The following is a 19,658-nucleotide window of genomic DNA, read 5'->3' as shown; positions in this document are numbered from 1 at the left end:
CTGATGCAGCATTTATGTGACAGTGTGGAGCAGATAAAAATCTTCAGTAATGGAGCTACATATAGTAACTTCGTCTAGGATGCCACAAGAATGCCTCTCAGGCTGAAAACTTTGCATAACAGGAAGCTCTAAGGCTCTGAAATTAAACATTATGCTAGCCAAGAGCACTGGCAGGCTCAGAGAATGGGAGCACTTTCAGTCTTCAATACAGGAGTATCAGATCATCAACTATTATGAAACCCTTGGCTTCCTTCCACTCATTCTCAGAGTCTGGCCACTCCATCTGAATTACTGATACCAACAGAATGCCAGCTCTAGTAGTTGTAGGATGATTTGGTGAATAAGGTGAAATGTAAACAGCCAGCTCCAGCTTGGAGTCTACTGCTCAGAACTAGTAACCATTCAGTTGTGAAGGGAACTTCAACCCTGCAAGCAGCAGTCATTCTGAAGATGAGGGCTTCGCCAATCTTCCGTCAATGAGGAATGGGAACACCTCTTGGGCCATCCTCTGTGTCACTGTTATGTCTCCTACATACATGCCAGCTTGACAACCGACAACAGGGACACGCACATGTTTGGGGATGAGCCAGGGTGCAGCTTCCCTCAGCAATAGTTCTGAGGCTCCAACAGACCCCACAGTCATTCCAGGCTGCAGTTGCCTGCTGGCCACCATACCCTTCTACAGCTGGACCATGTCACTGATCTCAGACAATGCAAGGATCGCGCCAGCAAATTCCTCACAGGGTGCTGATGTGTTACCTGACACCTCTGTGCAATGCAAACATAGCCTGGCCTCCACTAGGCTGCACTGGGAAGAAGAGAGACTGATTGTAAAACTCTTGTAAATAAATAACTGTTAATTAAATTATGTCTTGTTAGCAACCTGTGCACCACTGGACCACACCTCCGTTTGTTATCCTACACTTGTATAGGAGGTCATATGTGGCAGGCTCCTACAAATCGGTTGTGAGAGGCTGTGATTTCTGATGTCCTAAAAATAAGGCATCACGTGTGCTGACTTCAGCTGGTGGCATCATTAAGGAGCCATGACTGCAAATTAGCAGCCTTCAACATCTGTCCATATGCAGTTCAGTGGGTAACTAGTTCCTGTTGGCCTTTTTTTTCTTTTTTCTTTAGTTTTGGGGCACTATTGAGTCAGAAGGATCAGCATATGAACTTGAAAGTGACATTTTTAGACTACATGAACCTGAAGACCAGTAATGGTTCTGAGGTAACTAGAGATGAGTACTTATGGATGACTAGGTGCCAGTGATGTAATTTATCAGGGCACAAATCACCATGTCGTAAGGAAATACCAGTAATGTGTGGAACATGTAGAAGTCTGACCATGAAGCAATGATCCCCACTGAGCCATGATATGCAAGAAAGATAAATACAACTGATTTTGCTTATTGATATTGTGTCAGTATTCTAAGTTTCCATTTGTTCTGTAGTATAGTTCAAAATGGAAGATACACAACAACTAGAAATGTGTGCAGCAACTTTTTAAATGGGGATATTTAAGTTTTGAAGGGTCAGGTAGCCACATTATTCAAGTGTAGGAGTAATTTCACTACATAAAGGAAAACACTTGTGTGGATTTTATACTGTGAATGACCACTTTTATTGTGCCACACAAACACAATAGATACATATGTTAAAGCGGGAAACGAACAATAATTGTTGCCTCCAAAGAATTGGTGAATTGTGGATGGAGTGCCTGACACTTTCATGCATTGTGAGGAGTTCCCTGTCATATGCACTCCAATGCGTTTGACTCATCTGTAGTTTCTGTGAGAAAGAACTTAGTGGCTGCCAATGGCCCTTCACTCTCTGGTGCAGTGCTGCGCCGATTACAACTTGGCCTGCGCCCACTACTAGGGCTAGCTGAGCTCCTGGTGCTGGGTGTGCAAGCCCCTCTGCGTTGTAAAGGCTGTTTTGCAGTGCTTTGCAAGCAGACTCCATCTTGGGTGTACCATGGGAGTGGGCGCTTGCCAATTTTGTTGTGTCCGGCCAAGGCATTGTTCAGTGGCGTCTGGATTTCTGCTGTTCCGGGGAGGTGGCGCCGATAGAAATTTATCATCCCTAGGAACCATCAGACACTGTGGTAGGTTTGAGGCCGTGGAAGGGTGCGCAACAACTCCAGCTTCTCTGGCAGTGGGAAAATGCCCTGAGCTGACACTTTATAACCCAGGAAGGTTACCACGGGTTCCCCAAACACGCACTTGTCCTTGTTAAGTGTTATTCCATGAGCACTAAGCCTGCCTTGCACCTCGCTTACGTGTTTTTGATGGTCAGAAACATTCCCTGAAAACACCAGAATATCATCTAAATAGCCGAAACAATATGGCAGCCCTCTTAGCATGCTGTCTAGAAACCGTTGCCATGTTTGGGCAGCATTTTTCAGCCCGAATGACATCACCAAAAATTCAAACAGTTTGAATGGGCTTGTCATGGCAGTTTTTGGTATGTCCTGCTCTGCCATTGGGATCTGATTACAAGCCTTGCGGCAATCCAAAACACTGAATATGGTTGCCCCGGCCAGTGAATGGGTGAAATCCTGTAAATATGGCACAGGGTATCTGTCTGGAACAGTTCAGGCATTCAAAGTTCAAAAATCACCGCAGGGGCGCCATGACCCATTCTTTTTACGGGTGAGGTGCAGAGGAGAGGACCATGGACTGTTGGATGGCTGTATAGTTACTTCCTGTAGCATCTCATTGAAAATGGCCTTGGTTTCCCACAAGCGATCAGGTGCAAGCCTGCGAACATGTGAGGAGACTGGTGGGCCTGGAGTTGTACGGATGTGGTGCACCGTCTCATGCTTTGCCCTGCTCTTTCTTGTTCCATGTTGTGGATTGGGTGTCGCCTTTGCAGTCGAAACAGCAGGAGCCTTTTGTTGTGTTGTCAACTGTTTTGATGTCATTTGAGCCATCTGCAGGTCAGATTCCTTCATCGCTATGGTGTCCTCCCAGGTGGGTGCACTGAGGTTATCTACCCTTTGGCATGCATGAGAGGCTGGGCATCCTTGTATTCCTGGAATAACCCATCCATTGGCAGAATGGACGAGTTGTGACTTGAGTAAATCCACAGACAATGCATGTTTTGCCAGGAAATCAGCACCTAGTATAGGTTGGTCGATATTGGCCATAACGAAGGTCCAGTTGCATTTTTCTGGTAGTCCAATGTCCACTGCCAGTGTTTTCTGTCCATATGTGTGGATGACTGAATCATTGACTGCTTTCAAAGTGGTCTCTTCAGTGCGTTTGTCTGCAGGGAAGAAATTTACAGGCAGAGTGCTGACATCTAAGCCAGTGTCAACCAAGAACATCCATCCTGTAGAGCGATCAGGAACGAAAAGTCTTTGTGAAGCTGCGTACCTTACAGCTGTGGGAGAAGTCGATCCGCATAACGTAGGCTCGTGCTGAAATGGGCGTGTTCTCCTTCCATGCATCTGTGAGTTTATGCACAGTTGCTTGTTGTCACAGTCAGCTGAGCCTAAAGCAGGCCATGGGACATGTTTGGGTGCAAGCACAGTGCCTTACACTTCATTGCTTGTGCACCTAAACGCTGGTGGAACCGGTGCCGTTGTTTGCGTAACACGGCGGGCGTGTTGGCTAGCGACGACGCGTGTGTGTGTCAGCCGCCGCAATGTCGCGTGGCTCTAGCCACTGCAGCTGGGCGGTCAGCTGATTGAGGGCAGTGCAGAGAGATTGGAAATCTTCAGTTGTGTGCGGTCATGGCAGCACAAGCTGGAGGCGCCACGTCAATCGGCTATGGCCGTGCTTGACTGGTGTCGTCGGCAAAGGTGGTTGCGGCGGCAGCCACTGTAGCACACGAGTCAAGCAGAGAGTGCGCTCTATCGGCCACTTGCAGCAACTCACTTAATGGCCAGCCCTCGTAAGCAATTAAGGTTAAGCACACCTATGGAAGTAACTGTTGTTGCCATATGTGCACAAGTAATGTGTCTGAGAACACGGACGGGTCCACCATAGCACCTAAATGCTGGTAAAAGTCTGAAGGTGACCTGTCACCGCATTTCTTGTGGCACAAGAGCTGTGTTATCTGCTGGTCCACAGGTTTTGTACAATGCGAAATTAAAGCCGTCTTGAGAGTGGCATAGGCTTGTTGTGGTGGAGGTTGCATAATTATATCCGATACCACTGACGACGCACGTTGGTCCAGGTTGCATTTCACTAGCATGAACTGTTCAAAATCGTTGACTATTTGTTGCTTCATAAAAATGTTCTCCATAATAGCAAACCAAATTTCCGGACATTCGGGAACGAAAGGTGGGGGCCGAATTTGTAACCGCGACGTGGGTGGGCCACGATAACCAGCGACCGGAAAGTGTGAAACTCGTGGGAGCGGTACCGACATGGGCGATGAAAACGTGAGCACATTTGGTTTGATATCGGCATGTCCTGCGGACTGGTTGTGCGAGGCAATATCCTGTGGTGGCGGCACGGGACCCACCGGCACACGCGGTGCGGTTGGAAATGGTAACGTCATGGACGAAATCGGTTTGAGATGTAGGCGTTCATGGCACTGTGAACTGAGGGTTTTGCTGCATCATGTTGAGCTCCTTCTTGATATTCTGGATGATGCTGTTGATGTCGCAGAAGAGGTTCTGTGCAGACAACATGTCAATACGAGACATCGCGGAAAATATCTAAAGAAACTTGTCTACTGTCACACCGCTTAGTTACGGAGTCACCACTTATGTAGGAGTTAATTTCACTACATAAAGGAAAACACTTGGGTGGATTTTATACTGTGAATGACCACTTTTATTGTACCGCACAAACACAATAGATACATATGTTAAAGCAGGAAACAAACACTAATTGTTGCCTCCAAAGAACCTCGCTCGCAAAGACAATCTTTCAGTGTCCTGTCGACTATTGACTTGTCACTCCAACACAAGGATAAAGCAGAATGAAGTAAGGTTAGTGAAGGGATGAGGAGGGAACTACAAGCTTTACATGTTGTGATTGGGTTGACCTAATTGCAGGGAGGGGATACCAAGACAGGAGTGAAAGTTCCTGTCCCACCCACTGGTCTTATGGTGGATAGTCTCATCATGCAGTTCTCTGGGAAAACATCTGAGGATGTAATGTGCCTTACTAGATGATGCGAGGAAAGCAACTCAATTAGGGAATTGATCTGAAGTGACATATCTGTCTGCTTAATTTATGGTTTATTCCTCGATGCTAAAATGTATGTCACATATCTTGAAACCCTTAGTAGAACATAGATGTTTGAACAGGTGGCTGAAGTGCTTAACCAACAATAGATTGTGTTGGCTAAATTTCTCAGGGAAAAGCTCGTGGAATTAACCCAAAAGCACAATGAACCAGTAGGGGCATCATCTGATAAGAGTTCATAAAGTAAACTCATTGACGTATAGTTTGATGTACACTGCAGTGGCAGAGGGAATCCTCTAGTGGGAAGCAGAGGTTTTTTATGAACAAAATTAGGATTTCTTTAAAACACCTAGATTTAACACATGTAAGCATGAAAGTCAAAACACATCAGAGTACTAAAATTTACCTTGTGATATTCCTGCTTGCTTCTCAACCTCACTTGAAGAAGCAATTTCACCAACCACAGTGCTTTGAATATGGTGATACTGGGCTTAGTGCACAATACACCAAAAATATAAAGCAGGATAAGCAGAATAAAAAGAAGTATTTGTTATATCAAATGAGAGTGCTTTCACTGCCAAATGTCTTCCCAATAAAATGGTACACTGCAAGGATGTGTGCAGAGCCAGATTGTTGGACATGTGCAGAGATGGATTGTTGATTGACTGGTACAGTTAACAATGAGGAACATAAATTCTTGTTGACATGGATGCACGTGTGTCAGTTGTTGGTCTGGACATATTAGGTGGGAAGAGATTTCAGTCTGTAAGGTATTGGTTAGGTTGTGGTTATAGTGGAGTACTGCAGCATGGTCATAGCACTGTTGGGTGATAAGCACAGCAGCTCTGGCAAAACAAACCACTACTGCTCAATGTTCATGATTGTAGTGGTGCTGCAAGCAGATTGGCATTGAGCAGAGCGGCATTGAGCAGAGTGGCACAGGGTGGTGATAAGCAATCAAACATGTTTGTTTTTGAGAGCAGCAACCAGAGTGCCCTAGTGAGTCTGGCTGCATTTGGGCAATGCCAGGAGCATTCAGCTGTTGTTGCTGGTACCAGAGAGAATAGTGTTGCTGGTGGTTGTGTTTCTTTTGTTGTACTGTTGAGAAGCCTTGATAGTAGCTGTTTTTACTCAGCATACTTTATGGAACCAGCAAAACAAGCAACATCACAACTGATTCATTTTAGACGAGTTATCTGATGTGGTGGCAGCAGTACTACAAACTACAAGTACAGAATACATTTCCTTCATCTCTTATTCCTTTTATTGTCTTAAAGTGATAGGTGATAATAAAGCTGAAGTAGCATAGCATTTTATAAGAATATCTGAAATGGTAAGTGTCTCGTAGTTATTCTAATTTATGTAACATGCACGTCATTGTGCAGGTGTCACACACAGAGTCACAGGTGGTGGTGGTGGTTAGTGTTTAATGTCCCGTCGACAACGAGGTCATTAGAGACGGAGCGCAAGCTCTGGTTAGGGAAGGATTGGGAAGGAAATTGGCCATGCCCTTTCAAAGGAACCATCCTGGCATTTGCCTTAAACGATTTAGGGAAATCACGGAAAACATAAATCAGGATGGCTGGAGAAGGGATTGAACCGTCGTCCTTCCGAATGCGAGTCCAGTGTGCTAACCACTGCGTCACCTCGCTCGGTCACAAAGTCACAGCCATTTCACACCAGATAGTTTAGAAGTAAACTCCTTAGTCATCTTCAACTAGCAATGTCACTATGTTACAATATTGTGAAAAGGAATGTTGCTACTCACCATATAGTGGAGATGCTGAATTTCAAATGGGCACAACTAAAAGACCTTCACAATATAAGCTTTCAGCCAACAAGACCTTTGTCTCTGGCTGCAGCTGCTGGTTGCTAATGCCAGAGGCTGCAGTCATGTGTGTGAGTTGCATCTGCTTGTGTGTGTGTGTGTGTGTGTGTGTGTGTGTGTGTGTGTGTGTAACTTTCCTTTTCATAATATTGTTACATTCCATCCTAGATTTTTCATTAAGCTGTTAGTCAGTCAGCATTTTGTGTCTGTCAGTCTGTGTCCAGAAGTAAATATTTAAGTTTTACTTGTGTTGCTACTTACTTATGTTCACTAGACTAATAACAGCCTTTGTAGCTTACTGACCTGGGACACAAAACTGAAGCTATTCATGACAAACAAGCTGATAATACAAAGTGCTTATGAACAATAGACATGAAAAAGTGGAAGCTAATGTCAATTGTGTCATGTACATCATTTTATAATGATTCAAAGTTACTAATAATCATGTAAAAAAGGTGAAGTGAATAAAAAAAATGAGGCTCAAAAGATATATGCAACAAGACAGTAAGTTAAAAGTTGTGGCCATCTCTGAATGCCTGAATGATCTTTCATTTTCAAAATAATTTATTTCAAAACCTGAGTTTGTTGAACATAAGAAAGATCAGTTTCATGTGATTCTTAAAGGCACTGAAAATAACTTTAAAGCCATAAAAAGTTTGACAGTGGAAAATGTCAATTTCAATTGATTGCTATAAGAGAAAGACAATGGTTGTGATACCCTGCTTAAGAGTGAAACTTTCTTGAAACCTGAAACAGTAAAATGCAGAGACTGTGGATATTCCTTGGGAGTGTAATGAAGTAACAGAATCAATTCTATCTCAAAACTTTCGAAATGACTCTCATATTAATTACATTAATTGTATAATGTAATACCTCGAGACGGTCAGCATCATGTCCCTTAAATTCAACTTGTGTTTCATAGAGGTTTGTTTGTTGTACTATAACATGCAACACAGAATGTAAAATGTTGAAATTAACAGCACCAATCTGAAACACAAAGAATGAAATTATTAGTTCTTGCCATGTCTCTTCACCATCACAAATGAAAAGTATATTGTTATTTAACTGACATCTTAAAAAATACCTACCAAAAGTAGGCTACATCAATTAATGTAGGTTAATTCTTACAGAGAAGAAAACAGCAACCAGTCACTATTAATACTGCTATTTATTTAGGTAAATAGCGTCATTACCGGTTTCGAACTGGCAAGTTCATCATCAGACGGCTGTTCACATGATTTTCAAGACACACTTTACATTATCATCTGTTTTTTATTTTTATTGTTATTATTCCACTGTGGCGAAGTATTTTTCAACAGCAATAATACACCAAAAATACTTTGCCACAGTGGAATAATGGAAATCGAAAACGGACGATAATGTAAAGTGTGTCTTGAAAATCATGTGAACAGCCATCTGATGATGAATTTGCCAGTTCGAAACCAGTACTGCGCTATTTACCTAAATAAATAGCAATATTAATAGTGGCTGGTTGGTGTTTTCTTCTCTGTAAGAATTAACCTACATTAATTGTACACAGCCACGGTCTCACCATATCAGTTTTAGACAAAATAGCATTAGGCTACATCATTTTTTACTTGAAAAGAGCTCTGCTAAGTAGACAGTATGTTTATAACTTTCATTGACCAAGAGACAAGAAGAATTTTTCAAGTAGCAAGAGGAACTAATTCCTGAAGGAATAAGTGATGATAAAAAATAAATACATTGTACTTAGAAACTGAAAGAAATGTAAATCTCCACATCACATCAATGGTAGAAAAAGAAATTACGGGTACATGAATAAAGTTTCATAATTAAAAAAGTGGTTTAGGTGATAATCAAACATGAATATGTTGCACAGTACATTACAATTAAGTGAGCAATGTTTTAAAATCACTGGCTGATACACAAGCATACTGAGATCTGTTCTCTGTTCATTAAAAATATATAACATCAAAACAATTTAAAGTCTGCTTGATTCATTTATCATAAAGCTATAACAGTAGTGCAATTAAACTTATCAAAGGTTAGCTCAAGAGTAAGAGCTGAAAATCTCAAAACAAAGGAGACTGACAATTTACTGTGTTTCATAGCAGTATAAGTACTTTTGTGAAAAAGTTTGAGATAGAAATACTTTCATCATTATTATCATCATGAGAAGCAGCAGCAGTAGTAAGTTCATGTTTGAAATTCATGTTGTCTTTTCCAGTCAACTTACTTATGATACTTAAACAACTCATAAAGACATCTGATGAATTTACCACAACAGCACAGCTTCTTCATTCACATAAATGTTAGTAATACTCTGTTATAACTAGAGAAATTAAAATTCGTTACACATATATCAAATTATTTAATACCAATCATGCTCAAAGGAAAACCTTAGGAGGAAAGAGTAGTAGATGTATGAACATGAAGAGACCGGATGGTGAAGAGACTGGATGGCAAGACAGTACTAACTGTCAAAAATATGTTTTATCTGGTATTCACTACTTAAGGAGTTCTGTATTCATTCAGACATTCTCCCCCTCATAAAAGGACCTTCTCAGTCCTATTAATCCTCTCAAAACTACTGACCTTACACTGCAGCATTTTTCCTGTGCTCTCAGAATGTTTCTGAACTCATTGGTTCCTGAACTCATGGGGTTGTCTGAACACTTTTTTCCACAGTCTTCAGAACAGATGTCTATACTAAAGCTAGCAGACTGGTACCTTCTGTTGAGCCTCTAGCCTGATCTCATGATTCTATGCAAATGTACATTTCCCTTATTAGCTAAACCTGACTGAAAAGGATGATTTATTGCTGCCATTTGACTATCAGATTAAGACAAACCTTTTATTTCTTGAGAAGCATTCCAAACATATCTCAGCCAGCATCAGTTTGTGACTGAATAAATTTCTGGATCTGTTTTACTAAGGAGTCATACATATACACTGCACAGGGGCCCTGGGGAGCACTGAGGGAACCAAAGCTACAATAGATTTAGATTCCAAATCTGCTCAGTACAAACAGCTCTGTAGTAGAAATCAAGCATTGGTCTAAAAGGTGATATCTAAAAACATCTTCACTGACAACAAAGATGCATTGTATCACGGTCATCCATAGAGCCATTGATATATATGAAGGTTCTTTCCCCAAAATGCATAGGAATCTCCAGAAATGCTGAATGAATGGTGGAATCCAGAGTATTATTTTTTGGAAGTGAAGTAACACCAACATGGGATTGGAATCAAGGGGGGTGGAGGGGTATTCAGTCTTTGGAACTGTAGCAGGTAATGCAAGATGCACCTTTTGTAGTAGTATTAAAGCATACACTGGGAGGCAACAAGGAAGTAGAGCAGTGGCGATTCACAGATATACATTCTGGGTGTTCACAAATTTTAAAATTCAGACAAATATGAGAGTGCAAAATTTATAGTATCTGTTGTATAACAGTCATGCTCATCAAAATATTTATACAACTTCATTCACTGTCAATGGTAATAATAATAATAATAATAATAATAATAATAATAATAATAATAATAATAATAATATGCATAATAAAAGGAAGAATTGTTTGGGGGGAATTTTGTTGTTTTGTAGATAATTAAGTACAGTTTATGGCAAGAATGAAATAATGTTAAAGCTTTCGCTGCTCTCTGTTTTACATTTTTGTGTAAGTGGGAGTTTACACACTTTTTTTATCCCTAATTCATGTATTAGTTAATGAATTAACTTCTGGGCTGAAAATCAGGCATTATTACATTGTACCCAAATAATGACTATTCTTATTATACACTTCTTTGTTTAATGTTCACTTGTAGTCACACTCATTTGATTTCATTACTTTCTCAGACACTGAATCTGGTCTGGAATGCCTCAGATCCTTGCAACTAACTGTTCCTAGTAATTTTCTTTACTGTTAGCATTTAATTCAGGTTCAACAGAATTCATGTTGACACTCTACAGGAAAGCCAATTCCTGCACAGAAGACAACCAACTCTCACAAACTGCCATTTGTGGAAATGATTAAATTCAAGTAGTACTATCTACCAACAAGGTCACCTGACTAGAATACAAATGAGGCACTGAGAGGCATAAGGACCAAAAGCACAACATCTTTCAACCCCCCCCCCCCCCCTATTTAAAGTAAAGACCAGTGAGACAGCTTTTTGTGCCTGTTCAAATATTTGTACAGTGTGGGCCTATGGTAAAGATAAAGCTTAAGATCAACAGATGTCAGAAGCACGAATAAATGCTACAGTCTCACAAACAACGATGATGTGCTTTAAGGTACCTTAAATTGATTACTCTATGATAAAATACATTTCTCTCAGTGTAACTATATCATACAATGATGTCTGATCTAATTTTAGTCTACAATGTGTGCATTTACATATCTTACATATCTGTGGAGTTTGCTACCACCTAGCAGGATTTAGGGTGAACATAAATAGAAGTCTGCTGCAGTGTGCCACCACCTGGTGACACTGACGTAAATGAGTAGCTGATTGGTATGGGTTAGCAGTGCATGCCATGAACCATGAACATGGATGATCAAATCCATAAGTATTTTACCCATAAGGCAATTACGTCATGCCAGTTGTGCATGTGTAGAAGCTCCTTTAAATGGGCACAAGTGAAGGTATGCTCATGACCTTGATGCCAAGTTTCACTGAGTCTAGTGGAGTAGCACAGAACGGTAGATTTAGTACCATGTATTTCAGATTACCGCACCTACATTACACTTAGCAGTATTCAAAGAAAAATAAACACTAAATCTGTAATGTGTCAAAAGTTATAGTGTTCATGTGCTCTTGTGCTCTTATACAGCAGCCGCTACTGAAGCTGAGTATGCCTCATATTGGGGGTCAAGGGAGTTACCAAAAAAGGAACCATAAAATGGGTGTAAGGACAAACAGAACAGTTCAAAATGGTTCAAATGGCTCTGAGCACTATGGGACTTAACATCTGAGGTCATCAGTCCCCCAGAACTTAGAACTACTTAAACCTAACTAGCCTAAGGACATCACACACATCCATGCCTGAGGCAGGATTTGAACCTGCGACTGTTGCGGTCGTGCGGTTCCAGACTGAAGTGCCTAGAACCACTCAGCCACAGCAGCCGGCCACAAACAGAACAGTAAGGAAGGAACACATTACACTGGAATGATAGTAATAATTCAGCAGCTTCAGCATGAAGGCACCAGTACTAAAACAGACTCAACACTGTGAATTGTGTTGGATGGAAGATGAATGGTCATACGGATGACTACACATATCATTCACGGTCCAGCTTCAACAGTCTGTGCAATGATATAAATGAAGAAGGGCAGTTTGGTCCTCTCCTTGTGAGATAAATACATATGGGCTGATTCTTCTAGGAATCTGTGCTCTCACAACTTCACAGTAAACAACATTATTATGAAGACCTCTCTTGCAATGTCTGCCACTGGAACTGGTTGAGCATCTCTGAGATACTTTTGTGATTGCTAAATAAATCTGTAGATAAATGCACTCTTCTTCTTTGGAACTGGTATGAATCCCAGACAGATGAGCAATATTCAGGCATATGTCAAACAATGATTCTGAAGCTATCTCCATTGTTGGTGAACTACACTTCTCGTGGATTCTTCCAATAAATCTCACTCTGGCATCTGCCCCACCTTTGATTAGTTTCATGTGGTTGTTCCACTTTAAATCACTCTGTGCAACTTTCCCTCAATATTTTACAGGCATGAATGCTTCCAGCACTTGCTCTGCAATTGTGTAATAACAATATAATGGATCTTTCTGTCTACTAATGCAAAATATGTTAACCAAACTTATGTTGAAGATCAGATTCTAATCTCTACAACAATTGCCAATATTCTGCAGCTTTTTCTGAATTTCACTGCAGTTTTCTAGCATTGTGACTTAATGTGTAATAGGATCATCCACAGAAAGTCTCTTTAAACTTCCTACATTATCCACTTGATCATTTATTTATATTGTGAAAAGAAATGGCACTATAACAGGCCCTTGGGGTACACCAAAGTTACTTTTAAATCTGAATATTTCTCTCCAATGAGGATGACATGCTGTATTCTGTTTGCTAGAAACTCTTTAGTCCAATGGCATAGCTGGTATGATAATCCATACGCTTATATTTTGAACTGTATCAAAGCCTTCCAGAAGTCAAGAAACATGGTATCAATCTGGACAGCAGTATTGATGCTTTCAGGTTGTTGTTAATGGATTTCACACAATCATCATTTTTGGAACCCATGTTGATCCATACAGAGGAGATTTTCTGCCTCCAGAAATGTCATAATATGCAAGCATAAAACATGCTCCACAATCCTACAATAGACCAGCATCAGAGTTATAGTCCTATAGATTTGTGCCTCTGTTCAAAAATGCAAATAACTGCACTTTCTTCCAATAAACAGGAGCACTTCACTTATTCCATGACCTATGACACAATGCTGCTAGAAGACAATCAAATTTTTTCACTTACGCAGTCTAGAATCACAGCAGTTTTCAATCAGATCCAGTGGCCTTTCTTCTGTTGAATGATTTCAGTTGCTTATCTATCCTGTGGTCACTTATTTTTATATCTGTCATTTTGATGTTCATGCAATGATTTAAAGGACATACCACAGTGCAATCTTCCTCAGAGAAACGGTTTTGGAAAAGGAGATCCAGTATTTTGGCCTTTTCTCTGTCATCATCCATTTCAGTGCCATTATTGTCACAGAATGTCTGGACAAATGGCTTCAATCCTGATTTAACATAAGACCAAAACATCTTAGGACATTTTGTTAAGTCATTGGACAAAATTTTGCTTTTAAAATCATTGAATAGTTCATGCACAGCCTGGTTTTTGCCTCATTCAATTTTCATATGTCCATCAGGTTTTGGCTACCTTTAAATCTGCAGTGAAGCTCTCTTTGCTTTGGTATCAGCTTGCAATATGACATCCAAAGGATGGTGAGTGTTTTCCCTTTGCTCAGCATATGCCTGTCCAAAACATGTTATACAATACTCTTGAAACCTGTCATTGGCACTCAACATTTTCAGCGCTGGAGATGAAATTTTCATGTTGACCACTCAGATAATTTAAAACCTGTTTTTTATCTCTCCTGTTAAGCAGAAACACTTTCCTATCTTGCTTTATATTCCTGTTTACTTCCATATGTATCAGTGCTGTAAAACCTTTATGATCACTGATTCCCTGATCTATGCTGAGTTGGAAATTTTGTGCTTTTTGGCAAGCAGGAAATCTAAGATGCTACCTTCATGAGCCTGTTCTCTGATAAGCTACCCATGATAATTTTGGGTAATATATTTACTACAATTTCACATGAATCCCTGTCCCTACTGTCTCTCTTACTAGCTTGACTCTTCCAGTCCACAGCTGGGAATTTGAGATCTCCACCAAATAGTGTAACATGACCGGAAAATTTACATGAAATTTTTTTAAAGTTTTAACTCAAATGTTACCCCGCTACTGTTCCTGTGGCAGTACGTTTATAAAAGCATACAAGGACCATGTTTGAGCCACCTTTAACATTTATCTTTACTCAACTTATTTTGCATTTAGAATCTGTACTGATCTCACTAGATATTGTATTTTTTCCTGCTATAAACATACCTTCACCACTGGTCTTACACCTACCTTTGTGATATGTGTTTCAATCAGAATTTAGAATTTGAGTACTATAAACACTTTGTTTCAGCCAAATATCTGTCCCTAGTACTAAGTGGGTATTGTTATTGTTTATAAGTGATACACATTCTGGGACCTTTCCATAGATGCTAATGCAGCTACCTAATACAGTATTAACATTTTCTTTCTTTGCTGTGTGACAATGAATGCTACTCTCTTCAGGTAATGGGGATAGTATTCTTCTCTGTTCGAAATCAGAACATATCCTGTCAAGCATGTGGAGGGATTCCTCTATCGCCAAAAAAGAAAAGAAAAAAAAAGCAATGCTTGCCACATGTATTTCGATACATTAGTAGCTGCTTCCTGCATATAGTGCAAACCTGATCCTTTAAGAGCAAGTGGGGTTTCCCCAATTGATAGTGGAGTTTGAGAAATCTGCATCCAGTATCATCACAGAATCATCTGAGCCTCTGGTTTAAGCTTCCCACTCAGCTCAAAACTAGAGGACTGCAATTGGTTCTGGAAATGATGCTACAAAATGCTATCTCCACTTATATGCCACAAATAAAGCTAGCTATTTTCACCAAAGCTGCCAGCCACCTGCAGAAATCAAGGACAGCCTCTGAACCCAGATGGCAGGCACCATATATTCCAACACGGACCACAATTTGCAATTGGGTGGACTCAGTTTGCTCACTCACTGCTGACAAAGACTCCTCCACATCACCGACAATCTTAAATATATTGACATTGAAGGTCTGTTGATATTAGTACCAGTTACAGTTCACGAATGATATGTATACAAATTTATAAATTACCTTCCAATTTCTTTCAATTATTATTTACAATCAATTTTTTTAATTATTCAAACAGCAATTATTAATCAGGTTCTATTAGTTTGCACGCCTACTCATATGACACTATCCAATCCAAAGTACCCTCCACCACACACCACTAGGTGGCTTGCAGAGTATGATGTAGATGTAGATTTCTGTGTTTTCACTTGTTTTTTCTATAAGTGGTAGTGGGCAGATGTATGACTAGCTCCATCATACCAGTATTGTTAAAAAATGTGTAATCCAACAGTATATTAAAAGATGTTATAAAAGTTTCATCATATATACATTTACATCAATCACACCCATCTGTTCATCATTTTATCCGTGCCAAGAATACTGCATCAAGAGGTTCGAAGCAGACAAGAGAAATTTGCATGTGTAGTGGAGGGGCGATCCTGCACTGGTATTGTTATAATCAGCACTACACACAATGGTACTAATGTGAAGCACTGCATAACACAAAAATCTGAAAATTGATCTTAAAGATATTGACACTGAAGGTCTGCTGATATTAGTAACAGTTAAAGTTCATCCACGATATGTATACAAATTTATAAATTACCTTCCAATTTCTTTCAATTATTCTTTCCAATCTTTTTTTTTAATTATTCAAACAGCAATTATAAATCAGTTTCTACTAGTTTTTCCTCCCATAAAGTGACACTATTCAAGCTGAGGATTTTGAATGTAGTAGCAGTTGAAGTTCTGATGCTGTGAACATTCTACTGAGGGATAGCAACAGTTAAGAATCAGAAATGATGACTGCATTAGCTGCAATTACTTTGGCAGCTTCAGGAAACCTGGTTTCATATGTTTTGGCCTACAGCATTTAGAAATAGGAGAATCTTGGACCATTATTTCTTCACAGGTAGGGTTTCCTTCCCTGGGTCAGTCATGTATCCCTAAGGTAGAGGGTCAGTTGATGATTCATGCTGCTGAAGTACAGGTTGGTTGAGTGATGATTTTCCACAGAATTGTCATTGAGGACAATCTCAAAGCTGGTTAATAAGAAGAAAGTTAGAAAGTTTCTTTATTTTTCTTCTTTGCTCGTTTTTATTTGTTGGATGAGGACCCATAATTTTGCAGATCAGAGATAAACAAGAAATCTTCTTGGAAGTAGTTCCTCTTAAATTTCTAGTCTTCTGTTTGAGTCACAAGAGACTTCCCATGTGTGGATGAGAATTTGATAGATTCCAAGACTTACCAAGCGGGAAAGCGCCGGCAGACAGGCACATGAACAAAACACACAAACACACACACAGAATTACGAGCTTTCGCAACTGGCAGTTGCTTCGTGAGGAAGGAAGGAAGGAGAGGGAAAAATGAAAGGATGTGGGTTTTAAGGGAGAGGGTAAGGAGTCATTCCAATCCCGGGAGCGGAAAGACTTCCCTTAGGGGAAAAAAAAGGACAGGTGTACACTCGCACACACACACACACACACACGTGTGTGTGTGTGCGAGTGTACACCTGTGCGTGTGTGTGCGAGTGTACACCTGTCCTTTTTTTCCCCTAAGGGAAGTCTTTCCGCTCCCGGGATTGGAATGACTCCTTACCCTCTCCCTTAAAACCCACATCCTTTCATTTTTCCCTCTCCTTCCTTCCTTCCTCACGAAGCAACTGCCAGTTGCGAAAGCTCGTAATTCTGTGTGTGTGTTTGTGTGTTTTGTTCATGTGCCTGTCTGCCGGCGCTTTCCCGCTTGGTAAGTCTTGGAATCTTTGTTTTTAATATATTTTTCCCATGTGGAAGTTTCTTTCTGTTTTATTTACATCATGAGAATTTGATAGTAAATTCTGCATGTACAATAGTGGTAGATAAGGAAGCTACTTTAGTACTTGGGAAGCTTATACTTGTGGCACAGAATTGGAAGTCACAGGTATGTGCCAATATCCTTTTTATGTTGTGCTTCATCCACAGTTGTGGTGTAACAGCCAGTTGATGGTATAGAAGACTTCCAGATGTCAGATATTTTCCAAGCTAAAGTAGAGGAACCCTTTCTTCAGCTAGATCTGCTGTGTAGCCCATTCGTTAAGGTACACAGGGCACTGCAGAACAAAGCTGCATGGCCTCCTGAGCAGCATGTGCTATCTTCCTCATGTGCACCTCTGTTCACATATTTGGCTGCATTTTTACAGGACATGCAAGTGTAACTGAAATGTGACACTAGTAGGAATGTACCAAGTTTGATCTATGAGTTCGACACTGATGATGTTACAAATAGCCTTGCTCTGTCATCAGGGCTCCATTTAACTGAATGTAAAAAATAGGGTACAGGCAGGCACCAATTCATTGCCTATACTCTCCATAACTTGATGAACTGCTCTTACATCCTGATCAGAAAGATAAACTTGAATTTCTCCCTCAGGCAGACTGTCAATCAGCTGGACAGTAACAGATCCATGCAAATAATTCAGTGTGCAATGAGCCTGCAAATTAATAGGGTATTCAGGGACGAGTACAGACCTCAATGGGTTTTTGTTTGAAATGAAACTACAGTCAGTCCTTGCTGACTGAGGAACAGAGTTACACTAATGAAACTCTGACCCACTACTAACATGGTGAGGTGCAGCCTGTGGTCATCATAGCCGTAGTGAAGAACATTCCATCTACAAATATTCCAAGGGTCTCACTAAGACTTTCATCAACCAAAATTACCCTCCCAGAAACAGACCTCCCATGATTAGTCTCTCCAGTCAGCTACCACCCCCTAAATACCAACTGTCCAGCATCAAATGAGCACTCCACCTGTGACTCACTACCAACCAGGACTGGAACAAATGAATTGTATTCTCTGTCAGGGATTTGATTACCTCTCATCTTGCCTTGAAATGAGAAATATCCTCCCCACTCCTGCCACAGTAATAGTTCATTGCCCACTGGACCTATACAACATCCTTGTCCATCCATACTCCAGCATTCCTCCTAACACTTTGCCTCATGGCCCATATACCTGGAATAGACCTAGATGCAAGACCTGTCCCATACATCCTCCCATTACTACCTACTCCATTCCTGTTACAGGCTTATCCTATCCCATCAAAGGCAGAGATACCTGATAAGCAGCCATGCAGTCTACAAACTAAGCTGCAACTAGTGCACCATGGTCTACATTGGTATGACAACTAACAAACTGTCTGTCCACATGAATGGCCACTGCCAAATTGTAGCCAAGAGACAGCTGAACATTCTGTACAACATTATGTGCGGTCTGGATTCTTCCTGCCAACAACAGCTTTTCTGAACTGAACAGGTGGGAACATTCACATAGGGGTCACATGTCTTCGCACAGCCCTCTCTGCTCTGTTGTTCCTGACTGAAGTGGTGGCATTTGACTTTACACCATAACAATCCTGTCATTGGTTATTCAATATTTTTCTTATGATCACCTCCCCCTTGGCAGTCCCCTCCCAGAGATCTGAATGTGAGACTAGTCTGGAATCCTTTGCCAATGGAGAGATCATCATGACTTTTCCAGTTATAGGTGGTATGTCCTGTGGGTACACATTAAGTATCTTTAATGCAGAGGTTTCCATTTCTTCTGCATCCTCATGCCATTTATCATTGCTGATTATTCTGCCCTTAGGAGCAGTTTTCCACCCTAAGGGCAAGGGAGTGCCCTGAACTTCTGTCTACTTGTCTGCCCGCTATGACAAGGCCGTTCCTATTCGAAATCTAAGTAGTGCAGGAGTTCAGATCCTGGACCAAAGATAGTCTGATTACAAAAGAAAGACAGTACTCTTAGACTACGCGCTACATGGATGAGCTAGGTAGGGCATTATACACTCCTGGAAATGGAAAAAAGAACACATTGACACCGGTGTGTCAGACCCACCATACTTGCTCCGGACACTGCGAGAGGGCTGTACAAGCAATGATCACACGCACGGCACAGCGGACACACCAGGAACGCGGTGTTGGCCGTCGAATGGCGCTAGCTGCGCAGCATTTGTGCACTGCCGCTGTCAGTGTCAGCCAGTTTGCCGTGGCATATGGAGCTCCATCGCAGTCTTTAACACTGGTAGCATGCCGCGACAGCGTGGACGTGAACCGTATGTGCAGTTGACGGACTTTGAGCGAGGGCGTATAGTGGGCATGCAGGGGGCCGGGTGGACGTACTGCCGAATTGCTCAACACGTGGGGCGTGAGGTCTCCAGAGAACATCGATGTTGTCGCCAGTGGTCGGCGGAAGGTGCACGTCCCCGTCGACCTGG

At 41.1% G+C, this 19,658-nt stretch overlaps 1 protein-coding gene across 1 annotated transcript in view; it reads right to left on the bottom strand.

The window, feature by feature from the left end:
• LOC126335550 (uncharacterized) overlaps window positions 1-19,658 on the bottom strand; it is a 432,035-nt gene that overhangs the window by 367,937 nt on the left and 44,440 nt on the right. The window contains exon 3 of the mRNA XM_049998951.1: window positions 7,849-7,962. Within this exon, the coding sequence (XP_049854908.1) occupies window positions 7,849-7,962 (114 nt within the window). The remainder of the gene's footprint in view (window positions 1-7,848; window positions 7,963-19,658) is intronic.

The sequence above is a fragment of the Schistocerca gregaria genome, chromosome 2 (assembly GCF_023897955.1).
Source record: "Schistocerca gregaria isolate iqSchGreg1 chromosome 2, iqSchGreg1.2, whole genome shotgun sequence".
NCBI classification, from domain to species: Eukaryota; Metazoa; Arthropoda; class Insecta; order Orthoptera; family Acrididae; genus Schistocerca; species Schistocerca gregaria.
The sequence above is the reverse complement of the archived record's forward strand: the minus strand, read 5'-3'. Positions and strand labels throughout refer to the sequence as shown.